General features: G+C 43.4%; 1 protein-coding gene across 1 annotated transcript in view; it reads right to left on the bottom strand.

Annotated features, from left to right (window-relative positions):
* LOC124261849 (protein NO VEIN-like) overlaps positions 1-27,707 on the bottom strand; it is a 78,930-nt gene that overhangs the window by 23,051 nt on the left and 28,172 nt on the right. Inside the window, 10 exon segments of the mRNA XM_046696222.1 lie at positions 1,145-1,296; positions 1,695-1,896; positions 2,442-2,623; positions 4,349-4,564; positions 5,054-5,293; positions 5,528-5,684; positions 5,832-5,944; positions 10,066-10,222; positions 11,662-11,793; positions 16,337-16,475. Coding sequence (XP_046552178.1) covers positions 1,145-1,296; positions 1,695-1,896; positions 2,442-2,623; positions 4,349-4,564; positions 5,054-5,293; positions 5,528-5,684; positions 5,832-5,944; positions 10,066-10,222; positions 11,662-11,793; positions 16,337-16,475 — 1,690 coding nt within the window.

Genomic DNA, 27,707 nt, shown 5'->3' with positions numbered 1-27,707 from the left:
CAATACTCATACAACCAGGTACAATACTCATACAACCAGGTACAACAATACTCATACTCATACAACCAGGTACAACAATACTCATACAACAATACTCATACTCATACAACCAGGTACAACAATCCTCCTACAACCAGGTACAATAATACTCAAACAACCAGGTACAACAATACTCAAACAACCAGGTACAACAATACTCATACAACCAGGTACAACAATACTCATACTCATACAACCAGGTACAACAATACTCATACAACCAGGTACAACAATACTCATACAACCAGGTACAACAATACTCATACAACCACCAGGTACAACAATACTCATACAACCAGGTACAACAATACTCATACAACCAGGTACAACAATACTCATACAACCAGGTACAATGATACTCATACAACCAGGTACAATAATACTCATACAACCAGGTACAATAATACTCATACAACCAGATACAATAATACTCATACAACCAGGTACAACAATACTCATACAACCAGGTACAATAATCATCATACAACCAGGTACAATAATACTCATACAACCAGGTACAACAATACTCATACAACCAGGTACAATACTCATACAACCAGGTACAACAATACTCATACAACCAGGTACAACAATACTCATACAACCAGGTACAACAATACTCATACAACCAGGTACAACAATACTCATACAACCAGGTACAACAATACTCATACAACCAGGTACAACAATACTCATACAACCAGGTACAACAATACTCATACAACCAGGTACAACAATACTCATACAACCAGGTACAACAATACTCATACAACCAGGTACAACAATACTCATACAACCAGGTACAACAATACTCATACAACCAGGTACAACAATACTCATACAACCAGGTACAACAATACTCATACAACCAGGTACAACAATACTCATACAACCAGGTCCAACAATACTCATACAACCAGGTACAACAATACTCATACAACCAGGTACAACAATACTCATACAACCAGGTACAACAATACTCATACAACCAGGTACAACAATACTCATACAACCAGGTACAACAATACTCATACAACCAGGTACAACAATACTCATACAACCACCAGGTACAACAATACTCATAAAAACTACCATGGACTCCTACCATGGACTCCCGGTCAAGGTGCACATCTGTGACTGTGATGTTGAGGAAGTCTGTGACACCAAGCTGCAGGAAGAAGTCATGCCACTGGCGGACATCATGTGGACTCACAGCCTGGTTCAGGTAGACAGCATCCAGCAGCACCCAGTCATAGCCTGGCAGACATACACACCGTCTTAGTCAACAGTAACGCCAGCCTCATTTCTAAATAGTGTCAATATATTTCCTTGTCAAGTACCAGAAACCTTGTGATGGTTATTCTCCATCACACTCAGCAATGTGCCTGCTATGTGTTGTGATTGACCAAGATCTACTACCCAGTTCATCAAGTCACTTTGTAGGACAAGCATATGTTGATTTGGATCACTTCATCTGTCTAAACCTTACAGCTGACACTGGAATAATGCTGGGAACACAGCATCTGGGTCAGTTGGTTCCCCCAAACAACTATATTTAATCAAGTGCCTTGGCTGACTTGACAGATGATGAAGCGTATACTCATCACATCTTGTTTATCTGTTTTCAGTATTTACGAACACAAGGAGAAAGTCACCTCGCAACTGTTGCTGCAGATCAATCTTGTTCCCGTAGGCTGGTGTGAAGTGCACAGCCTCATCTGCTGGCTTCTTCAGGCCGGAGTTGGTGACAACACGGGCCACAGATTTCAGTTCCGCCATGTTGATCAATGATGGCTGCAGCTCGCTCTGGGACTTGATGAAGAGTAGGTAACTGATGAGGATATCTCGGGACTTGGTCTGATGCAACAGAGCACAACAAACATGACACACCGACTAACAGCAGAATAGCCGACAGAATTTCAGTGGGAGATAACTTTCCTGTCATGTTTTAGAATTCATTGTTGGCAACATATGATGTGTGGTATGAGGGGAGACAACTCATATGACTCAGTTCAGACCTGACTCATGACAAGATATGAAGGTGAATGACATCAAGGGGAGACAACTCATATGACTCAGTTCAGACCTGACTCATGACAAGATATGAAGGTGAATGACATCAAGGGGAGACAACTCATATGACTCAGTTCAGACCTGACTCATGACAAGATATGAAGGTGAATGACATCAAGGGGAGACAACTCATATGACTCAGTTCAGACCTGACTCATGACAAGATATGAAGGTGAATGACATCAAGGGGAGACAACTTCTACGACTCAGTTCAGACCCAAGTAATGGCATGATGTAAAGGTGAATGAGAAGAAAGTGAGACAACTCTTGATGCAGACTTAAGGAATTGCAAGTTAAGTTTAAGAAATATATATAGGTACACAACTCACCTGCCATGCCTCAGACTTGAGAGTTGGCAATATATGATGGTGAATGATATCACGGGGAGACAACTGCTTCACTCCCACACGCTGGAGAATTTTCTGGACCTGAGAGTTGACCTCATTGTCAGATGTCGTGACGAGTCCAGGGTGCACCATGCAGAGGTCACGGTGCAACTCCGATAAGGGATCTGGTGAGAATCAAACAACAAAAAAACATCAGATAGCTGTCAACCTAGAGAAAAAAGACATGCCACTGTTGTCCATCTGTGGAATTTCAACCTGACAGTCCGCTATTGTCAATGGAAGAAGTACATTCAACCTGACAGTCCGCTATTGTCAATGGAAGAAGTACATTCAACCTGACAGTCCGCTATTGTCAATGGAAGAAGTACATTCAACCTGATAGTCCGCTATTGTCAATGGAAGAAGTACATTCAACCTGACAGTCCGCTATTGTCAATGGAAGAAGTACATTCAACCTGACAGTCCGCTATTGTCAATGGAAGAAGTACATTCAACCTGACAGTCCGCTATTGTCAATGGAAGAAGTACATTCAAACAGACAGTTCACTATTGTAAATCTGAGATGAACTTTCCACCTGACAGTCCGCTATTGTCAATCTGAGATGACCTTTCAACCTGACAGTCAACTATTGTCAATCTAAGGAATTTCAACCTGACAGTACACTATTGTCAATCTAAGGACTTTCAACCTGACAGTACACTATTGTCAATCTAAGGACTTTCAACTTGACAGTACACTATTGTCAATCTAAGGACTTTCAACCAGACAGTACACTATTGTCAATCTAAGGAGGACTTTCAACCTGACAGTACACTATTGTCAATCTAAGGACTTTCAACTTGACAGTACACTATTGTCAATCTAAGGACTTTCAACCAGACAGTACACTATTGTCAATCTAAGGAGGACTTTCAACCTGACAGTACACTATTGTCAATCTAAGGACTTTCAACTTGACAGTACACTATTGTCAATCTAAGGAGGACTTTCAACTTGACAGTCCGCTATTGTCAACCTAAGGAGGACTTTCAACCTGTTGTCATTCTAAGGACTTTCAACTTGACAGTACACTATTGTCAACCTAAGGAGGACTTTCAACCTGACAGTACACTATTGTCATTCTAAGGACTTTCAACCTGACAGTACACTATTGTCAATCTAAGGACTTTCAACTTGACAGTACACTATTGTCAATCTAAGGACTTTCAACCAGACAGTACACTATTGTCAATCTAAGGAGGACTTTCAACCTGACAGTACACTATTGTCAACCTAAGGAGGACTTTCAACCTGACAGTACACTATTGTCAATCTAAGGACTTTCAACCAGACAGTACACTATTGTCAATCTAAGGAGGACTTTCAACCTGACAGTACACTATTGTCAATCTAAGGACTTTCAACCTGACAGTAAACTATTGTCAATCTAAGGAGGACTTTCAACTTGACAGTACACTATTGTCAATCTAAGGACTTTCAACCTGACAGTACACTATTGTCAATCTAAGGACTTTCAACCAGACAGTACACTATTGTCAATCTAAGGAGGACTTTCAACCTGACAGTACACTATTGTCAATCTAAGGACTTTCAACCTGACAGTACACTATTGTCAATCTAAGGACTTTCAACCAGACAGTACACTATTGTCAATTTAAGGACTTTCAACCTGACAGTACACTATTGTCAATCTATGGACTTTCAACCTGACAGTACACTATTGTCAATCTAAGGACTTTCAACCTGACAGTACACTATTGTCAATCTAAGGACTTTCAACCAGACAGTACACTATTGTCAATCTAAGGAGGACTTTCAACCTGACAGTACACTATTGTCAATCTAAGGACTTTCAACCTGACAGCCTGTTGCTGTAAAACATTCATACCTCTTCTGCCGAACTGCGGAGTTTGTGATGTTTGTTTTGAGTCAACAGGTGGCAAGAACACGGTCACCTCAGCTAGACACACCAGCTGACCAGTGGACAGGGGGATGATGCGGGTTGTTTTGAGGTTTTGAAACACCTGGTCATTCTCCTGGAATTCGTCCAGACTACGATACACACAGGCGAGCCACTTCGCCACCGTCACCACCTTCTCTGCACCTGCCGGATATACACAGTAGAGTCACATATCTGTCTGCAGCTGCACTCTGTAGCTTTACCTAAATGTCAACCTGAGTGAGTGCGTGCGTGCGTGCGTGCGGAGAGAGTTTAAATTTAATGTCGCATCAGTGTTACTTCAGCCAAATAGCAACGCTTGACTAAAACCAAGTGACTTTAGTTTCGAAATGGGCTTCAAGCAATGTATGAGTTATGATTACACAATGCCATTTAGAAAGTGGTCAAATGTAACACATGTTATATTTGGGATTACACTTTCTTAGTAAAGTACAGATTCTAGTACTTTTTTGGGTTGAGTCCCATCCAGGATTCGAACCCACACCCTCAGAGTCAGGCGACAAATTGCCAGCACACAAAGTCAGCCAACTAACCGCTGGAAGTCGCGGTGGCTTTCAGCATGACAGAGTATGAAACTTTAACCATTAGGCTACTATACCTTCCCTGACAAAGAACACCTCATGTAGTACTTACTGTCAATCGTTTGAGTATCCCATGAGAGCGCCAGAGACTTGCCGATCTGCAGCAGATGGTCGACAGTGATGCTTTCCACACCGAGGCTCTGAGCCAGGGCAGGGGTTAAAGTCATGGCCACATCAGCGTGCAGATAGTAGAGGTTCAGATTCTTCTGTAGTAGGTCAGGGGAGATAACTTCCTTCACAAGGGTGTCGCGCACAATCACTGTCTGGGACGGGATCTTCAATTGTACAGATCCTGAAAACAAGAACCACACAATTATATACTGACGTGGATGCTAGGATATTAGAAGTTGTATGCTTCACTCGAGGGTAATACGGCCTGATGTACGCCTCTTTGTAGCAGTGTCACCTGAGCCGGTAGTTCCTTGTTCCTTGTACCTTGGCCACTTATGTACCCTTTAGATGTTGTAGAAAGGTAGCAATAAGTGTACCTTATATGTAAGTGCACTCACACAGTGGGAAGCACTACCTTTCTTGCTGGTCTGTACAGGCAGGCACTCCTTAGCCCGGAGTTTCCCCAGGATCTGGGTGGCGACGGGACGGAAGAAGTCAAGAATTTCATCCTCCATGGGCACAAACTGAAGGTAGGCAGCAAGTGCTTCCATGTTGCTGAAGTCTGGGTGAGACTGAAGACAGGAAGATGAAGAAAATCCAGACTACTTTACAGTCATAGTTCCTGGGCAGATGTGGAAGGAAATTTAGCACGAGAGAACTTAGGTCATGATGAACTCCTGATAATTACGCCGTGACATGTTGAAAGGGTGTATGCCTACCTTGAAGACATGCAGCGCCTCGATGAACAGGGTGTGGATTTCATTTCTCAACCACTGGTTCCATGGACTGTCACGATCAACGTCCTCACGACTGGATGGCACATCAAAGTCACCTTCCGAGACAAGACAGTTGTTCATCACAACATAATCACACATCAATACAACAGTCACATCAATTCAACATAGTCACACATCAATGCAACATAGTCACACATCAATGCAACAGTCACACATCAAAACAACATAGTCACACATCAATACAACAGTCACATCAATTCAACATAGTCACACATCAATGCAACATAGTCACACATCAATGCAACAGTCACACATCAATACAACAGTCATACATCAATACAACAGTCACACATCAATATAACATAGTCACACATCAATACAACAGTCACATCAATTCAACATAGTCACAAATCAATGCAACATAGTCACACATCAATGCAACAATCACACATCAAAACAACATAGTCACACATCAATACAACAGTCACATCAATACAACAGTCATACATCAATACAACAGTCACATCAATACAACAGTAATACATCAATACAACAGTCACATCAATTCAACATAGTCACACATCAAAACAACATAGTCACACATCAATACAACAGTCATACATCAATACAACAGTCACACATCAATACAACATGGTCACACATCAATACAACAGTCATACATCAATACAACAGTCATACATCAATACAACAGTCATACATCAATTCAACAGTCACACATCAATACAACAGTCACACATCAATACAACAGTCATCATCAGCACACAGCAATACACACATCAATACAACAGTCCACACATCAATACAACAGCCACACATCAATACAACAGTTACATCACTGACACATCAATTCACATAGTCACACATCACTACAACAGTCACACATCAATACAACAGTCCACACATCAATACAACAGTCACACATCAATACAACAGTCACACATCAATACAACAGTAACACATCAATACAACAATACACATCACATAGTGACACATCAATCAACACATCAATACAACAGTCACACATCAATACAACAGCCACACATCAATACAACAGCCACATTTCAATGCAACATAGTGACAGATCCATACAACATAGTCACCCATTAATACAACAGTCACACATCAATACAACAGTCCCATCAATACAACAGTCACACATCACTACAACAGTCACACATCACAGCAACATAGTCACACCTCAATACAACAGTCACACATCAATACAACAGTCACATCACAGCAACATAGTCATACATCAATACAACAGTCACACATCAATACAACATAGTCACATATCAATACAACAGTCACACATCAATACAACATAGTCACATCAATACAACAGTCATACATCAATACAAGTCACACAAATACAACAAAGTCACACAAATACAACAGTCACACATCAATACAACATAGTCACATCAATAAAACAGTCACACATCAATACAACAGTCACATCAATACAACATAGTCACATCAATGCAGTCACACATCACTACAACATAGTCACATCAATAAAACAGTCACACATCAATACAACATAGTCACATCAATACAACATAGTCACATCAATACAACATACATCAGTCACATCAATACAGTCACACATCACTACAACATAGTCACACATCAATACAACATAGACACATCATAACAAGTCACACATCAATAAACATAGTCACATCAATACAACAGTCATACATCAATACAAGTCACACAAATACAACAAAGTCACACAAATACAACAGTCACACATCAATACAACATAGTCACATCAATAAAACAGTCACACATCAATACAACAGTCACATCAATACAACATAGTCACATCAATGCAGTCACACATCACTACAACATAGTCACATCAATAAAACAGTCACACATCAATACAACATAGTCACATCAATACAACATAGTCACATCAATACAACATAGTCACATCAATACAGTCACACATCACTACAACATAGTCACACATCAATACAACATTCACACATCATAACAAGTCACACATCGATAAACAAAGTCACACATCAATAGAACAGTCACATATCAATACAAAATAGTCACATCAATCAAACATAGTCACATCAATACACTAGTCACAAATCAATACAACATAGTCAGATCAATACAACAGTCACACATCAATACAACAGTCACACATCCACACAACAGCAGTCACATCACACATCACAACAAGCACAGTCACACATCACTACAACAGTCACACACCACTACAACAGTCACACACCACTACAACACAGTCACACACTACAACAGTCACACACTACAACACAGTCACACACCACCACAACACAGTCACACAGTACACACAGTCACACCACTACAACACAGTCACACAACACAGTCACAACACAGTCACACACCACTACAACACAGTCACACACCACTACAAGCAGTCACACACCACTACAGTCACACACCACTACAACACGGTACAACAGTCACACACCACAACAGTCACACACAGTACAACACAGTCACCACTACAACAGTCACACACCACTACAACAGTCACACCACTACAACACACAGTCACACCACACTCACCACTACACAGTCACACACCACTACACACAGTCACACACCACTCACTACAACACAGTCACACACCACTACAACACAGTCACACATCACAGTCACACACAGTCAAACAGTCACACACCATCACAACACAGTCACACAGTCACCACAACACAGTCACACACCACAACACAGTCACACACACAGTCACACACCACTACAACACAGTCACACACCACTACAACAGTCACACACCACACACACCACTACAAACAGTCACACACCACTACAACACAGTCACACACCACTACAACACAGTCACACACCACTACAACACAGTCACACACCACTACAACAGTCACACTCACACACAACACAGTCACACCACTACAACACAGTCACACACCACTACAACAGTCACACACCACTACAACACAGTCACACACCACTACAACACAGTCACACACCACTACAACACAGTCACACACCACTACAACAGTCACACACCACTACAACACAGTCACACACCACTACAACACAGTCACACTACAACACAGTCACACACCACTACAACACAGTCACACACCACTACAACACAGTCACACACCACACAGTCACACACTACAACAGTCACCACTACAACGGTCACACACCACTACAACACAGTCACACATCACTACAACAGTCACACACCACTACAACACAGTCACACACCACTACAAACAGTCACACAGTCACTACACACACACAGTCACACAGTCACACAACCACTCACAACAGTCCACTACAACACAGTCACACACCACTACAACACAGTCACACACCACTACAACAGTCACACACCACTACAACACAGTCACACACCACTACAACACAGTCACACACCACTACAACAGTCACACTAAATACAACACAGTCACACATCACTACAACACAGTACACACAGTCACTACAACACACACACATCACTACAACAGTCACACAACACACACACACCACAGTACACACAGTCACAGTCACTACAACAGTCACACTAAATACAACACTACAACACAGTCACACACCACTACAACACACACACCACACTCACACAGTCACACACCACTACAACAGTCACACACAGTCACTACACACAGTCACACACTACAACACTACACAACAGTCACACTACAACAGTCACACATACACAGTCACACACCACACAACACCACTACAACAGTCACACACCACTACAACAGTCACACTAAATACAACACAGTCACACACCACTACAACAACAGTCACACACCACTACAACAGTCACACACCACTACAACACAGTCACACATCACTACAACAGTCACAACTACAACACTACAACACAGTCACACAGTCACTACAACAGTCACACAGTCACACTATCAATACAACACAGTCACACACCACTACAACACAGTCACACACCACAGTACAACAGTCACACTACAACACAGTCACACACCACTACAACACAGTCACACCACTACAACACAGTCACACACCACTACAACAGTCACACATCACTACAACACAGTCACACACTGCTACATAGAAATACAACAATACAACAGTCACATCACTATAACATAGTCACCTAACAATACAACATAGTGTATCTGTGACTCACCTTGAATGATGAACCTGAAGCCGTAGCTACGAAGGGGCAGGAAGGCAAAGACGGGCTGCTTGTTTGGGAGGACATGAACGTTCACCTTCTGATCCTTGTGGTTGAGAGGGAATGCAAGAGCTATCTCAGTGGACTCCACGTCTACACCAGACTTGGCCTGGACAGACAGCAAGATCTCACAGGCCATCAACTCATTACCGATTAGAGAGGCTTGTGTTAATGGGGTTACAGTGTCCACGTCCGGTAACACTTATTGTTGTTCCTATTGCTATTGAGGGGATCAACTAATGCATACACTGTAGTCTGGAAATAATCAGTAATATTGTAGACAAATGAACAATTGATGAACCCACCTGTGTAACTGTCGTCAAGGAACCCACATGTGTGCTGTGTGTACCTGTCATCAAGGAACATACCTGGATGTGGTGTGTACCTGTCATCAAGGAACCCACATGTGTGCTGTTTGTACCTGTCATCAAGGAACCCACCTGTGTGTGGTGTGTACCTCTCATCAAGGAACCCACCTGTGTGTGGTGTGTACCTGTCATCAAGGAACCCACCTGTGTGTGGTGTGTACCTGTCATCAAGGAACCCACTTGTATGTGGTGTGTACCTGTTGTCAAGGAACCCACCTGTGTGTGGTGTGTACCTGTCGTCAAGGAACCCACCTGTGTGTGGTGTGTACCTCTCATCAAGGAACCCACATGTATGCTGTGTGTACCTGTCGTCAAGGAACCCACCTGTGTGTGGTGTGTACCTCTCATCAAGGAACCCACCTGTGTGTGGTGTGTACCTGTCATCAAGGAACCCACCTGTGTGTGGTGTGTACAAGGAACCCACCTGTGTGTGGTGTGTACCTGTCATCAAGGAACCCACTTGTATGTGGTGTGTACCTGTCGTCAAGGAACCCACCTGTGTGTGGTGTGTACCTGTCATCAAGGAACCCACATGTGTGCTGTGTGTACCTGTCATCAAGGAACCCACCTGTGTGTGGTGTGTACCTCTCATCAAGGAACCCACCTGTGTGTGGTGTGTACCTGTCATCAAGGAACCCACCTGTGTGTGGTGTGTACCTGTCATCAAGGAACCCACTTGTATGTGGTGTGTACCTGTCGTCAATGAACCCACCTCGATGTGGTGTGTACCTGTCGTCAAGGAACCCACCTGTGTGTGGTGTGTACCTGTTAGGGCTGCGCATTATAACCGGTTTACCGGTATTTACCGGTTAAGACATGAAAACGATACGTATTGCGATACGCTGATCGAAAACCGGTATTTTGACTTGCATTCGGAAAACTTCGTAACACTCGGAAATGTTCGGATATGTCCTTGTTTCATTTCTGCCAAACATTATTCACATTTTTATTTATCATGATTAAAAGTTGTTATTAAAGCTTAATCAAGCCTAGTGATTTTGTTGTGTTTTTGCTCTATAAATCAAGAAGTAACTCGATTATAAGTAGTTTTTTTGTTTAAAAATACTTCATGCAATATATTGCAATACATATCGCAATACATGCTTTCGCATCGCAATATATCGCAATATGAAAATTCTCTGCAATACCCACCCCTAGTACCTGTCGTCAATGAACCCACCTGTACTGAGATGGACGATGCATCCAACAGCTTCCTAATAACCAGCCATCTGTCAACCTTGGTTCCATGGTCGATCTCGATGACACCTTCCCCGAGATCCCGACGCCGCATCGTCACGACATTGCATTCAATCTGACAAAAAAAACAAAGAAATGATTTTGTCATCACATTCATATGGCTGGGTGTAGCCTGGTATTAGATTTCAACAAAGAGTCTTCCAAATAACCTGCCTGTGTCTGACATCCCTGTGTTCTCTGTCTGTGTAAGCACTCACCATGTTCTCTGCCCATGTCTAGGCCAGCACTCACCATGTTCTCTGCCCATGTCTAGGCCAGCACTCCAATGTCTAGCCCATGTCTAGGCCAGCACTCACCATGTCATATGCCCATGTCTAGGCCAGCACTCACCATGTCATATGCCCATGTCTATTCCAGCACTCTCAATGTTATATGCCCATGTCTATTCCAGCACTCTTCATGTTCTCTGCCCATGTCTATTCCAGCACTCTCCATGTCATATGCCCATGTCTATTCCAGCACTCACCATGTTCTCTGCCCATGTCTATTCCAGCACTCACCAAGTTCTATGCCCATGTCTATTCCAGCACTCTCCATGTCATATGCCCATGTCTAGGCCAGCATTGAACAAGTTCTCTGCCCATGTCTATTCCAGCACTCACCATGTTCTCTGCCCATGTCTATTCCAGCACTCACCATGTTCTCTGCCCATGTCTATTCCAGCACTCACCATGTCATATGCCCATTTCTAGGCCAGCACTCACCATGTTCTCTGCACATGTCTATTCCAGCACTCACCATGTTCTCTGCCCATGTCTAGGCCAGCACTCACCATGTTCTCTGCCCATGTCTAGGCCAGCACTCACCATGTTCTCTGCCCATGTCTAGGCCAGCACTCACCATGTTTTCTGCACATGTCTAGGCCAGCACTCATCATGTTCTATGCCCATGTCTATTCCAGCATTCAACAAGTTATATGCCCATGTCTATTCCAGCACTCACAAAGTTCTATGCCCATGTCTATTCCAGCACTCTCCATGTCATATGCCCATGTCTAGGCCAGCACTCACGAAGTTATATCCCAATGTCTATTCCAGCACTCACCAAGTTATATGCCCATGTTTATTCCAGCACTCTAGTGTTATATGCCCATGTCTATTCCAGCACTCTCAAAGTTCTATGCCCATGTCTATTCCAGCACTCTCCATGTTATATGCCCATGTCTATTCCAGCACTCTCAATGTTATATGCCCATGTCTATTCCAGCACTCACAAAGTTCTATGCCCATGTCTAGGCCAGCACTCACCATGTCATATGCCCATGTCTAGGCCAGCACTCACCATGTTCTCTGCCCATGTCTATTCCAGCACTCACCATGTCATATGCCCATGTCTAGGCCAGCACTCACCATGTTCTCTGCCCATGTCTATTCCAGCACTCACAATGTTCTATGCCCATGTCTAGGCCAGCACTCACCATGTCATATGCCCATGTCTAGGCCAGCACTCACCATGTTCTATGCCCATGTTATATGCCCATGTCTATTCCAGCACTCTCCATGTTATATGCCCATGTCTATTCCAGCACTCTCAATGTTATATGCCCATGTCTATTCCAGCACTCACAAAGTTCTATGCCCATGTCTATTAAAACACTCACAAAGTTCTATGCCCATGTCTAGGCCAGCACTCACCATGTCATATGTCCATGTTTATTCCAGCACTCTCCATGTTATATGCCCATGTCTATTCCAGCACTCACAAAGTTCTATGCCCATGTCTATTCCAGCACTCTCCATGTTATATGCCCATGTCTATTCCAGCACTCACAAAGTTCTATGCCCATGTCTATTCCAGCACTCACAAAGTTCTATGCCCATGTCTAGGCCAGCACTCACCATGTCATATGCCCATGTTTATTCCAGCACTCTCCATGTTATATGCCCATGTCTATTCCAGCACTCACAAAGTTCTATGCACATGTCTATTCCAGCACTCTCCATGTTATATGCCCATGTCTATTCCAGCACTCTCAATGTTATATGCCCATGTCTATTCCAGCACTCACCATGTTCTCTGCACATGTCTAGGCCAGCACTCACCATGTTCTCTGCACATGTCTAGGCCAGCACTCACCATGTTCTATGCCCATGTCTAGGCCAGCACTCACCATGTTCTCTGCACATGTCTAGGCCAGCACTCACCATGTTCTCTGCCCATGTCTAGGCCAGCACTCACCATGTTCTCTGCACATGTCTAGGCCAGCACTCACCATGTTCTCTGCACATGTCTAGGCCAGCACTCATCATGTTCTCTGCCCATGTCTATTCCAGCATTCAACATGTTATATGCCCATGTCTATTCCAGCACTCACAAAGTTCTATGCCCATGTCTATTCCAGCACTCTCCATGTCATATGCCCATGTCTAAGCCAGCATTCACCATGTCATATGCCCATGTCTATTCCAGCACTCTCCATGTTCTCTGCCCATGTCTATTCCAGCACTCTCCATGTCATATGGCCATGTCTATTCCAGCACTCACCATGTTATCTGCCCATGTCTAGGCCAGCACTCATCATGTTCTATGCCCATGTCTATTCCAGCATTCAACAAGTTATATGCCCATGTCTATTCCAGCACTCACAAAATTCTATGCCAATGTCTATTCCAGCACTCTCCATGTCATATGCCCATGTCTAGGCCAGCATTCACAAAGTTCTATGACCATGTCTATTCCAGCACTCTCCATGTCATATCTCCATGTCATATCCCCATGTCTAGGCCAGCACTCACAAAGTTATATCCCAATGTCTATTCCAGCACTCACCAAGTTATATGCCCATGTTTATTCCAGCACTCTAGTGTTATATGCCCATGTCTATTCCAGCACTCACAATGTTCTATGCCCATGTCTATTCCAGCACTCACCATGTTCTCTGCCCATGTCTAGGCCAGCACTCACCATGTTTTCTGCACATGTCTAGGCCAGCACTCATCATGTTCTATGCCCATGTCTATTCCAGCATTCAACAAGTTATATGCCCATGTCTATTCCAGCACTCACAAAGTTCTATGCCCATGTCTATTCCAGCACTCTCCATGTCATATGCCCATGTCTAGGCCAGCACTCACGAAGTTATATCCCAATGTCTATTCCAGCACTCACCAAGTTATATGTCCATGTTTATTCCAGCACTCTAGTGTTATATGCCCATGTCTATTCCAGCACTCACAAAGTTCTATGCCCATGTCTATTCCAGCACTCTCCATGTTATATGCCCATGTCTATTCCAGCACTCTGAATGTTATATGCCCATGTCTATTCCAGCACTCACAAAGTTCTATGCCCATGTCTATTCCAGCACTCTCCATGTCATATGCCCATGTCTATTCCAGCCCTCATATGCCCATATATGCCCATGTTCTATGCCCATGCCAGCACTCTCCATGTCATATGCCCATGTCTAGGCCAGCACTCAATGTTATGTTCTCTCCAGCACCCATGTTCTCTATGGCCAGCACTCATTCAATGTTCTATGCCCATGTCTAGGCCAGCACTCACCATGTCACATGCCCATGTCTAGGCCAGCACTCACCATGTTCCCTGTTATGCCCATGTCTATTCCAGCACTCACCATTTCTCATCTGTCCATGTCTAGGGCCAGCACTCACCATGTTCTCTGCCCATGTCTATTCCAGCACTCTCCATGTTCTATGCCCATGTCTATTCCAGCACTCACAATGTTCTATGCCCATGTCTATTCCAGCACTCACCATGTTCTATGCCCATGTCTAGGCCAGCACTCACCATGTTCTATGCCCATGTCTAGGCCAGCACTCACCATGTTCTCTCTGCCAATGTCATATGCTCACCATGTTCTCTGCCCATGTCTAGGCCAGCACTCACCATGTTCTCTGCCCATGTCTATTCCAGCACTCAACAAGTTCTATGCCCATGTCTATTCCAGCACTCTCCAATGTTCTATGCCCATGTCTATTCCAGCACTCACCATGTCATATGCCCATGTCTAGGCCAGCACTCACCAAGTTATATCCCAATGTCTATTGCAGCACTCACCAAGTTACATGCCCATGTTTATTCCAGCACTCTCCATGTTATATGCCAATGTCTATTCCAGCACTCACCATGTTCTATGCCCATGTCTATTCCAGCACTCACCATGTTCTCTGCACATGTCTAGGCCAGCACTCACCATGTTCTCTGCCCATGTCTATTCCAGCATTCAACAAGTTATATGCCCATGTCTATTCCAGCACTCACAATGTTCTATGCCCATGTCTATTCCAGCACTCACCATGTCATATGCCCATGTCTAGGCCAGCACTCACCAAGTTATATCCCAATGTCTATTGCAGCACTCACCAAATTATATGCCCATGTTTATTCCAGCACTCTCCATGTTATATGCCAATGTCTATTCCAGCACTCACCAAGTTATATGCCCATGTTTATTCCAGCACTCTCCATGTTATATGCCCATGTCTATTCCAGCACTCACAAAGTTCTATGCCCATGTCTATTCCAGCACTTTCCATGTTATATGCCCATGTCTAGGCCAGCACTCACCAAGTTCTATGCCCATGTCTATTCCAGCACTCTCCATGTCTTATGCCCATGTCTATTCCAGCACTCACCAAGTTCTCCAGGGTTATCTGCCTTAGTCGATGCAGGAACAGCAGCAGGGACGGGTGGATGTCATTGAACCTGGCAGCGAGTGACCTTGTCTGCAGACTCATCTCTTCCTTCAGAGGCAGATAGATGTGAGTAGTCCAGCTGAAAGCAGTTCACACATGCTGAACACTTCATCACAGATCACACACATGCTGAACACTTCATCACAGATCACACACATGCTGAACACTTCATCATAGATCACACATGCTGAACACTTCATCACAGATCACACACATGCTGAAAACGTCATCACAGATCCACACATGCTGAACACTTCATCACAGATCACACACATGCTGAACACTTCATCACAGATCACAAATGCTGAACACTTCATCACAGATCACACACATGCTGAACACTTCATCACAGATCACACTGAACACTTCATCACAGATCACACATGCTGAACACTTCATCACAGATCACACATATGCTGAACACTTCAATACAGATCATACTTGTGCTGAACACTTCATCAAAGAGCACACATGCTGAACACTTCATCACAGACACTTCATCACAGATCACACATGCTGAACACTTCATCACAGATCACACATGCTGAACACTTCATCACAGATCACACACATGCTGAACACTTCATCACAGATCACATGCATGCCGAACACTTCATCACAGATCACATGCTGAACACTTCATCACAGATCACACATGCTGAACACTTCATCACAGATCACACATGCTGAACACTTCATCACAGATCACACATGCTGAACACTTCATCACAGATCACACACATGCTGAACACTTCATCACAGACCACACATGCTGAACACTTCATCACAGATCACACACATGCTGAACACTTCATCACAGATCACACACATGCTGAACACTTCATCACAGATCACACACATGCTGAACACTTCATCACAGATCACATGCTGAACACTTCATCACAGATCACACATGCTGAACACTTCATCATCACAGATCACACACATGCTGAACACTTCATCACAGATCACAGATCATCACAGACATGCTGAACATTCACACAGATCACTTCATGCTGAACACTTCATCACAGACACACATGCTGAACACTTCATCACAGATCACACATGCTGAACACTTCATCACAGATCACACATGCTGAACACTTCATCACAGATCACACATGCTGAACACTTCATCACAGATCACACATGCTGAACACTTCATCACAGATCACTCAGCTCCACTATGTCTCACCACAATCAGCTCCACTATGTCTCACCACAATCAGCTCCACTCATGTCTCACCACAATCAGCTCCACTATGTCTCACCACAATCAGCTCCACTCATGTCTCACCATCAGCAGCACTCAGCTCCACTATGTCTCACCACAATCAGCTCCACTATGTCTCCACTATGTCTCACCACAATCAGCTCCACTATGTCTCACCTCACAATCAGCTCCACTATGTCTCACCACAATCCATGCTCCACCATATGTCTCACCACAATCAGCTCCACTATGTCTCACCACAATCAGCTCCACACTATCTCACCACAATATCAGCTCCACTATGTCTCACCACAATCAGCTCCACTATGTCTCACCACAATCAGCTCCACTCCATGTCTCATGTCTCACCACAATCAGCTCCACTATGTCTCACCACTATCAGCTCCACTATGTCTCACCACTCCATCAGTCAATCAGCTCCACTATGTCTCACCACAATCAGCTCCACTATGTCTCACCACAATCAGCTCCACTATGTCTCACCACCACATCAGCTCCATCATGTCTCACCATGCTCCACTCTCTCACATCAGCTCCACTATGTCTCACCACTATCAGCTCCACTATGTCTCACCACTCATCAGCTCCACTATGTCTCACCACAATCAGCTCCACCACTCACCACTATCAGCTCCACTATGTCTCACCACATCAGCTCCACTATGTCTCACCACAATCAGCTCCACTATGTCTCACCACAATCAGCTCCACTATGTCTCACCACAATCAGCTCCACTATGTCTCACCACAATCAGCTCCACTATGTCTCACCACAATCAGCTCCACTATGTCTCACCACAATCAGCTCCACTATGTCTCACCACAATCAGCTCCACTATGTCTCACCACATCAGCTCCACTATATCTCACCACTATCAGCTCCACTATGTCTCACCACAATCAGCTCCACTATGTCTCACCACAATCAGCTCCACTATGTCTCACCACAATCAGCTCCACTATGTCTCACCACTATCAGCTCCACTATGTCTCACCACAATCAGCTCCACTATGTCTCACCACAATCAGCTCCACTATGTCTCACCACAATCAGCTCCACTATGTCTCACCTCACTCATGTCTCCACAATCAGCTCCACTATGTCTCACCACAATCAGCTCCACTATGTCTCACCACAATCAGCTCCTCCCCTTGCTCCCTCAGGTCCTTGATGTCAGCAGCCGAGAAGACTTCCGTGATGGCATCTGGGGGTGGCAGACACTTGTTGGTGAGAGTGACCGTCCACTCCTGGACCCCCAGAAGACATCCCAGCTTCTCCAGCTGCTGGACCCTCCGACTGTCATTGTGACAAGCCGACAATAGAAGTAATTTGGACTTAGTGGTACCGACGACCTGACCCAGCGGTTCCAGGAAGATCTACAAATATCAGACAAATCATAAATGAAAGTAGTGTTTGGAACAGTTATATTGTAATGAGGGTGGTGTTCATTAGAGGCACGACTACTATTATGAAGAGATCACAAATAAACAACCACACAAAGGTCACAGTGCACCAACATGTTCTTCATAAGAGGCTGGAGGATCATCTGTCAAGGCCAAGCATTTGCCAGTTAACGTAGGCATGGATAGTCACCCTGGTTGGCAAGGATAGTGGATGGCAAGGATAGATCACCTGGTATCAGCATCAGCTATTTGTTGAAGATAGATCACCTGTTTGGTGATTAGATCTTACCTGGTTGGCAAGGGCAACAGACAGTCTGAGTGGCAGCTTCACCAGACACTCCATGACAAACATGACTGCCGGGTCGGACACGTCGACCTGTGGGGGTCCACCTGGACATACAGTACATGTTGGTAGAAATCAAAATACATGTAGAGCAGCAGTATGGTCCTGAAAGTGCCGGACACAAAACATCAGATTCACTCTTCCAAACTATGTATATGGATAGAGAATCACGTACAGTGCACATGTAAAACCAAAAAAACTCTTATGATATGACTGATTCTCTGTTACCATGGTTACCTGGTGTCTGACTGGCAGCATGAAGGGAAAACAGGGCTGTCTTCATGTGATTGGCCAAAAGAGCAGTGGGAGTGTTCTCAATACCCTTGTTCATCATCACCATGGAAACAAGATGGCCGCAAACACCTTGGACATCCTTGCTGGACAGAGCATCTTGGAACTTTTCAGGTGATGTCTGGCTAACCAGTTTCAGCAAAACTCCAGGCTGGGTCTCCATGGCAACGACATCAGTTGTGACCTTCTTAGTGCCACCTGTAAAAACACATTACACGACCATGGCTCCCAGCAAGTAATATGGCCTTGACCCTTGCATCTTTCACGACAAGTGTAATCCTAGGTGCCAAGACAGCAGCATCACAACATTTAAACAGAAGAATTTCTTCCATGTTGAGAGAGTATACCTGCTGATTTAATGCTATTTTTAATAGGGAGCCAACTTACAGAACATCATCATTTGGTTAATCTGAAACCTACACAGGCATGGAGGAATGTCAAACAGTAAACAATCTGTGCACCAGTGTCACGTAGTCCCAAACCTGAAGTGTTCATTCTTGTCTTTCCATCTGTCCTTAGTAATGTGGGTCATTTAGAAAACAGTGCGGGCAATGTCAAAGTAACTTGTTAGCCATATAGTACTTAGATACTTGTATCAGTGTTTCCGTTCTCCAAGATATGCCAGATTTTGGTAAAATTGGCCCAGACCAGTAATTTTTCAGTGTGACTTTCCTACACACTAAATCCCAGTTTCTAAAATAATCTCCACTCAACTTGTAGTCCAGAAATAGAAGTGAGTGGCTCCGGATTCATTCAGACTGAATATTTTACTTTTACAACGTGTACAGCTGTAGCAATCAAATAACAAAACTTAACTGATATTTTCCACCTGCATGCTCCGAAGTAGATATAGCGCATGGAACCCCATTGAGCATTGTTACATAACATCGCGATGGTATAGTGAGCGCTTCACTTGCGGAAAAATACTGGTTCTCAACCCAATTGTTTCATGATAAAAGTATGTTTCAGCCAGAGTTTTCTCTGTTTCTGACCAGTTGCTGCAGGAAGGTGTCGGCTTCACACAGTTATCCATAATACAGGTGATGGTTGTGTTCAGTTCAGAGCAGGAGCATCACATAGTAGGAGATTCACTATGTAATTAGGATACAAGGGCGTGAATAAACCAAGCCAAATAACCCCATTACAAAAGTCACTTCTGACAAGCATGGGTTGCTGAAGATCACTTCTAACCTGGATGTGCCAAGAAGTTTAGAGCTGCCACCTACCTTCTGTCATGAGAGACGTGATGCCACCATACTTGTGGATGAAGTCTTTCAGTTTGCCGAGCTGGGGCAGGAACACCATGTCCCAGTGACTCCACTCTGCCATGTCCACCAGCAGGGGGCAGTTGTGGAGACAGGCCAGGGCGTGCTCGCGAGTCCGGTGACCCAGAATCCCACCTTCACATCACCTCTGTGGCTGGACAGACACAACACCAGCATCAAACATCAATGTACTATACCGTTACACACACCAACAAGTCTTAGACTACTGGCAGACCCTGGGTTATTGAGGTTTTAGATTGACGACCACCACGAAGCTGGACAGAGACACAACACCAGCATCAAACATCAATGTACTATACCGTTATACACACCAACAAGTCTTAGACTACTGGCAGACCCTGGGTTATTGAGGTTTTAGATTGACGACCATACCGTTACACACACCAACGAGGCTGGACAGAGACACAACACCAGCATCAAACATCAATGTACTATACCGTTACACACACCAACAAGTCTTAGACTACTGGCAGACCCTGGGTTATTGAGGTTTTAGATTGACGACCCCGACAGAGAGACACAACAGGCATCAAACATCAGAGACATACCAACACCAGCATCAAACATCAATGTACTAGATTACCAATGGCTGGACAGAGACACAACACCAGCATCAAACACACCAACAAGTCTTAGACTACTGGCAGACCCTGGGTTATTGAGGTTTTAGATTGACAACCACGACGAAGCTGTTCAGTTCTAACATCAGGGATGCAACAAGCAGCCTGTGACTAGCCAAGGTAACTTGAGATGTACAAGTATACTGTGATGTGGGATTCATGAACACTGAGAGTAAGTGCACTGAGTCAGGTTTACTCAGACCAAAATGGGTTAATCTTCACTGTAAAGGTTAAAATACACAAAAGTGAAAGAGTTAACATGCCACAGAAGATTAATTAACTGTAATATTTAGCCTGTGATAAGTGTTAATAAACATGTTAAAGGTACAACTGCACTGATGGGTTTTACCTACATCGATGGGTTTAACTTGCACTGACGGGTTTATCGCACTGATGGGTTTAACTTGCACCGATGGGTTTAACTTGCACTGATGACTTTAACTTGCACTGATGGGTTTAATTTGCACCGATGGGTTTAACTTGCACCTATGGGTTTAACTTGCACTGATGGGTTTAACTTGCACCGATGGGTTTAACTTGCACCGATGGGTTTAACTTGCACCGATGGGTTTAACTTGCACCGATGGGTTTAACTTGCACCTATGGGTTTAACTTGCACTGATGGGTTTAACTTGCACCAATGGGTTTGATTTGCACTGATGGGTTTAACTTGCACTGATGGGTTTAACTTGCACTGACAGGGTAATCTGCACTGATGGGGTTAATCTACACTAATGGGTGTAACCTGCACTGATGGGGTTAACCTGCACTGATGGGGTTAACCTGCACTGATGGGGTTAACCTAGACTGATGGGGTTAACCTGCACTGAAAGGGTTAACCAGCACTGATGGGGTTAATCTGCACTGTTGGGGTTAATCTACACTGATGGGTTAACCTAGACTGATAGGGTTAACCTGCACTGATGGGGTTAACCTGCACTGATGGGGTTAACCTGCACTGATGGGGTTAACCTACACTGATGGGGTTAACCTAGACTGATGGGGTTAACCAGCACTGATGGGGTTAACCTGCACTGTTGGGGTTAATCTCTACACTGATGGGTTAACCCTGCACTGATGGGGTTAACCTGCACTGATGGTGTTAACCTAGACTGATGGGGTTAACTCCGCGACTGATAGGTTAACTCCAAGACTGATGGGGTTAACCTGCACTGATGGGGTTAACCAGCACTGATGGGGTTAACCTGCACTGATGGGGTTAACCTGGCACTGATGGGGTTAACCTGCACTGATGGGGTTAACCCGCACTGATGGGGTTAACCCGCACTGATGGGGTTGATGGGGTTAACCCGCACTGATGGGGTTAACTCGCACTGATAGGGTTAACCCGCACTGATGGGGTTAACCTGCACTAATGAGGTATCAACACTGAGAGTGATAAATCTCTCCACACAAAGTAAAGCTGCCCACCTTGATTGGCCTGCTATGGCCGCTTCATACAACACCAGGTGTTCGGCTGACTTGTGTTTCCCCGGCTTGTCAGCGGCAGAGACGAGTCGGCTGATGTTGCCGTATCCTAGCTGCTTCACATCCATCAGCTGGAACTGGTCTTGCAACGCTGACTCGATCTTGTCGTTCTACAGGTGCAAATCACAGTGGTCACATCATGTCATACACCCATGTCTACATACCTGCACATCACATATCTATGTCTGATCTACACACCTGCAGTGTCACCTGTCTATCTCTACCTACCTGCACATCACATATCTATGTCTGATCTACACACCTGCAGTGTCACCTGTCTATCTCTACATACCTCTGCAGTGACACCTTTCTATGAAAATGATCTACATACCTGCAGTGTCACCTGTCTATCTCTCTACATCACCTGCGATGTCACCTGTCTATCTCTACATCACCTACAGTGTCACCATTATCAGGGCACCTGCAGTGTCACCTGTCTACCTACCTGCAGTATCACCTGTCTACCTACCTGCAGTGTCACCTGTCTACACTACCTGCATGTATCACCTGTCTACCTACCTGCAGTATCACCTGTCTACATACCTGCAGTGTCACCTGTCTATCTCTACTACCTGCAGTGTCATCCTGTCTACATACCTGCAGTGTCACCTGTCTACTACTACCTGCATGTGTCACCTGTCTACCCTACCTGCATAGTGCACATCACATATCTGTCTGATCTACACACCTGCAGTGTCAGATGTCTATATCTACCTACCTGCACATCACATATCTATCTGATCTACATACCTGCAGTGTCACCTGTCTATCTCTACCTACCTGCACATCACATATCTATGTCTGATCTACACACCTGCAGTGTCACCTGTCTATGTCTGATCTACACACACATGCAGTGTCACCTGTCTACCTGTCTATCTCTACCTACCTGCACATCACATATCTATGTCTGATCTACACACCTGCAGTGTCACCTGTCTATCTCTACACACCTGCAGTGTCACCTGTCTATCTCTACCTACCTGCACATCACATATCTATGTCTGATCTACACACCTGCAGTGTCACCTGTCTATATCTACCTACCTGCACATCACATATCTATGTTCGATCTACACACCTGCAGTGTCACCTGTCTATCTCTACCTACCTGCATCACATATCTGCATCTGTCACACCTGCAGTGTCACCTGTCTATCTCTACCTACCTGCACATCACATATCTATGTCTGATCTACACACCTGCAGTGTCACCTGTCTATCTCTACATACCTGCACATCATCACATATCTATGTCTGATCTACACACCTGCAGTGTCACCTGTCTATCTCTACATACCTGCACATCACATATCTATGTCTGATCTACACACCTGCAGTGTCACTGCTGTCTATCTCTCTACATACCTGTCTGTCTCTACATACCTGCACATCACATATCTATGTCTGATCTACACACCTGCAGTGTCACCTGTCTATCTCTACATACCTGCACATCACATATCTATGTCTGATCTACACACCTGCAGTGTCACCTGTCTATCTCTACATACCTGCACATCATCACATATCTATGTCTGATCTACACACCTGCAGTGTCACCTGTCTATTCTCTACATACCTGCACATCACACATCTATGTGTCTGATCTACACACCTGCAGTGTCACCTGTCTATCTCTACATACCTGCACATCACATATCTATGTCTGATCTACACACCTGCAGTGTCACCTGTCTATCTCTACATACCTGCACATCACATATCTATGTCTGATCTACACACCTGCAGTGTCACCTGTCTATCTCTACATACCTGCACATCACATATCTATGTCTGATCTACACACCTGCAGTGTCACCTGTCTATCTCTACATACCTGCACATCACATATCTATGTCTGATCTACACACCTGCAGTGTCACCTGTCTATCTCTACATACCTGCACATCACATATCTATGTCTGATCTACACACCTGCAGTGTCACCTGTCTATCTCTACATACCTGCACATCACATATCTATGTCTGATCTACACACCTGCAGTGTCACCTGTCTATCTCTACATACCTGCACATCACATATCTATGTCTGATCTACACACCTGCAGTGTCACCTGTCTATCTCTACATACCTGCACATCACATATCTATGTCTGATCTACACACCTGCAGTGTCACCTGTCTATCTCTACATACCTGCACACATCACATATCTATGTCTGATCTACACACCTGCAGTGTCACCTGTCTATATCTCTACATACCTGCACATCACATATCTATGTCTGATCTACACACCTGCAGTGTCACCTGTCTATATCTACACACACCTGCACATCACATATCTATGTCTGATCTACACACCTGCAGTGTCACCTGTCTATCTCTACCTACCTGCACATCACATATCTATGTCTGATCTACACACCTGCAGTGTCACCTGTCTATATCTACATACCTGCAGTGTCACCTGCTCTCACACCTCAGTGTCACCTGTCTATCTACAGCACCTACATACACCTGCAGTGTCACCTGTCTATATCTCTACATCACCTGTCTATATTCTACACACCATGTCACCTGTCTATATCTACACACCTGCAGTGTCACCTGTCTATCTCTACCTACCTGCACATCACATATCTATGTCTGATCTACACACCTGCAGTGTCACCTGTCTATATCTACACACCTGCAGTGTCATCTGTCTATCTCTACATACCTGCACATCACATATCTATGTCTGATCTACCACACCTGCAGTGTCACCTGTCTATATGCCTGCATGCCTACACTCAGTGTCACCTGTCTATCTGTCTACCTGGTTGAAGCCTGCACTGCACTACACTGCTGCACCATTTCAAGAACATCACTCATCATGCGTCGAAATCCTGCCTCATTTTCAGCTCCTTTGCCAGACGCTCCGAACACAGTTCCCCCAGCCTCATCCAGTATCTGCCACAAAGACCCACATCAACTATCAATCACCTTTACATTAACCATCAACTATTCATTAACTATCAACTATCCATTAACTATATATAAACTATCAACTATCCATTAACTATATATAAACTATCAACTATCCATTAACTATATATAAACTATCAACTATCCATTAACTATCCATTAACTACCCATCAGCTATCAACTATACATTAACTATCAACTATCCATTAACTATCAACTATTCATTAACTATCCATTAACTATCAACTATCCATTAACTATCAACTATTCATTAACTATCCATTAACTATCAATTATACATTCACTATATATAAACTATCAACTATCCATAACAAACTAACTAGCATAAACTATATATACACTATCAACTATCCATTAACTATCCATTAACTACCCATCAGCTATCAACTATAAATTAACTATCAACTATCCATTAACTATCAACTATTCATTAACTATCCATTAACTATACATTAACTATCAACTATACATTCACTATATATAAACTATCAACTATCCATTAACTAACTATACACTATCAACTATCCATAACTATATATAAACTATCAACTATCCATTAACTATCCATTAACTACCAATGAATTATCCATCAACTATACATTAACTATCAACTATGCACTAACTATCAACTATCCATCAACTATCCATCAACTATAAATTAATGATTCAACTCATTAACTATCAACTATCAACTATCCATTAACTATACTAACTATGCCATTAACTATCAACTATCCATTAACTATATATAAACTATCAACTATCCATTACTATCCATTACCAATGAATTATCCATATCCATCAACTATCCATCAACTCCATCCATTAACTGCTATACACTATCAACTATCAATTAACAACTATAAATTAATGATTCAGCTGCTCATTAACTATCAACTATCCATTAACTATAATGAACTATCAACTATCCATTAACTATTAACTATTCATTAACTACCAATGAATTATCCATTCACTATCCATCAACTATCCACTAACTATCAATTAACTCAACTGCCGCTACAACTATAAATTAATGATTCAACTATGCGTTTCATTAACTATCAACTATCCATTAACTATACATGAACTATCAACTATCCATTAACTATTAACTACCAATGAATTATCCATTCACTATCCATCAACTATCCACTAACTATCAATTAACTCAACTACTATCTATCGACAACTATAATTAATGATTCACTAACTGCCTATCACTATCAACTATCATTAACTATACATTAACTATCAACTATCCATTAACCATTAACTATCAACTATCCATTAACTATTAACTACCAATGAATTATCCATTCACTATCCATCAACTATCCACTAACTATCAATTAACTCAACTACCCGACAACTATAAATTAATGATTCAGCTGCTCATTAACTATCAACTATCCATTAACTATACATGAACTATCAAACTATCCATTAACTATTAACTACCAATGAATTATATCCATTCACTATCCATCAACTATCCACTAACTATCAATTAACTCAACTCAACCCATCAACTATAAATTAATGATTCATCAACTATCATTAACTATCAACTATCCATTAACTATACATGAACTATCAACTATCCATTAACTATTAACTACCAATGAATTCATCCATTCACTATCCATCAACTATCCACTAACTATCAATTAACTCAACTACCTAT

This window comes from Haliotis rubra, unplaced genomic scaffold (assembly GCF_003918875.1).
Source record: "Haliotis rubra isolate DU_JTF1 unplaced genomic scaffold, ASM391887v1 Scf812, whole genome shotgun sequence".
Classification (NCBI taxonomy): Eukaryota; Metazoa; Mollusca; class Gastropoda; order Lepetellida; family Haliotidae; genus Haliotis; species Haliotis rubra.
This window is presented reverse-complemented; position numbering and strand designations above follow the sequence as displayed.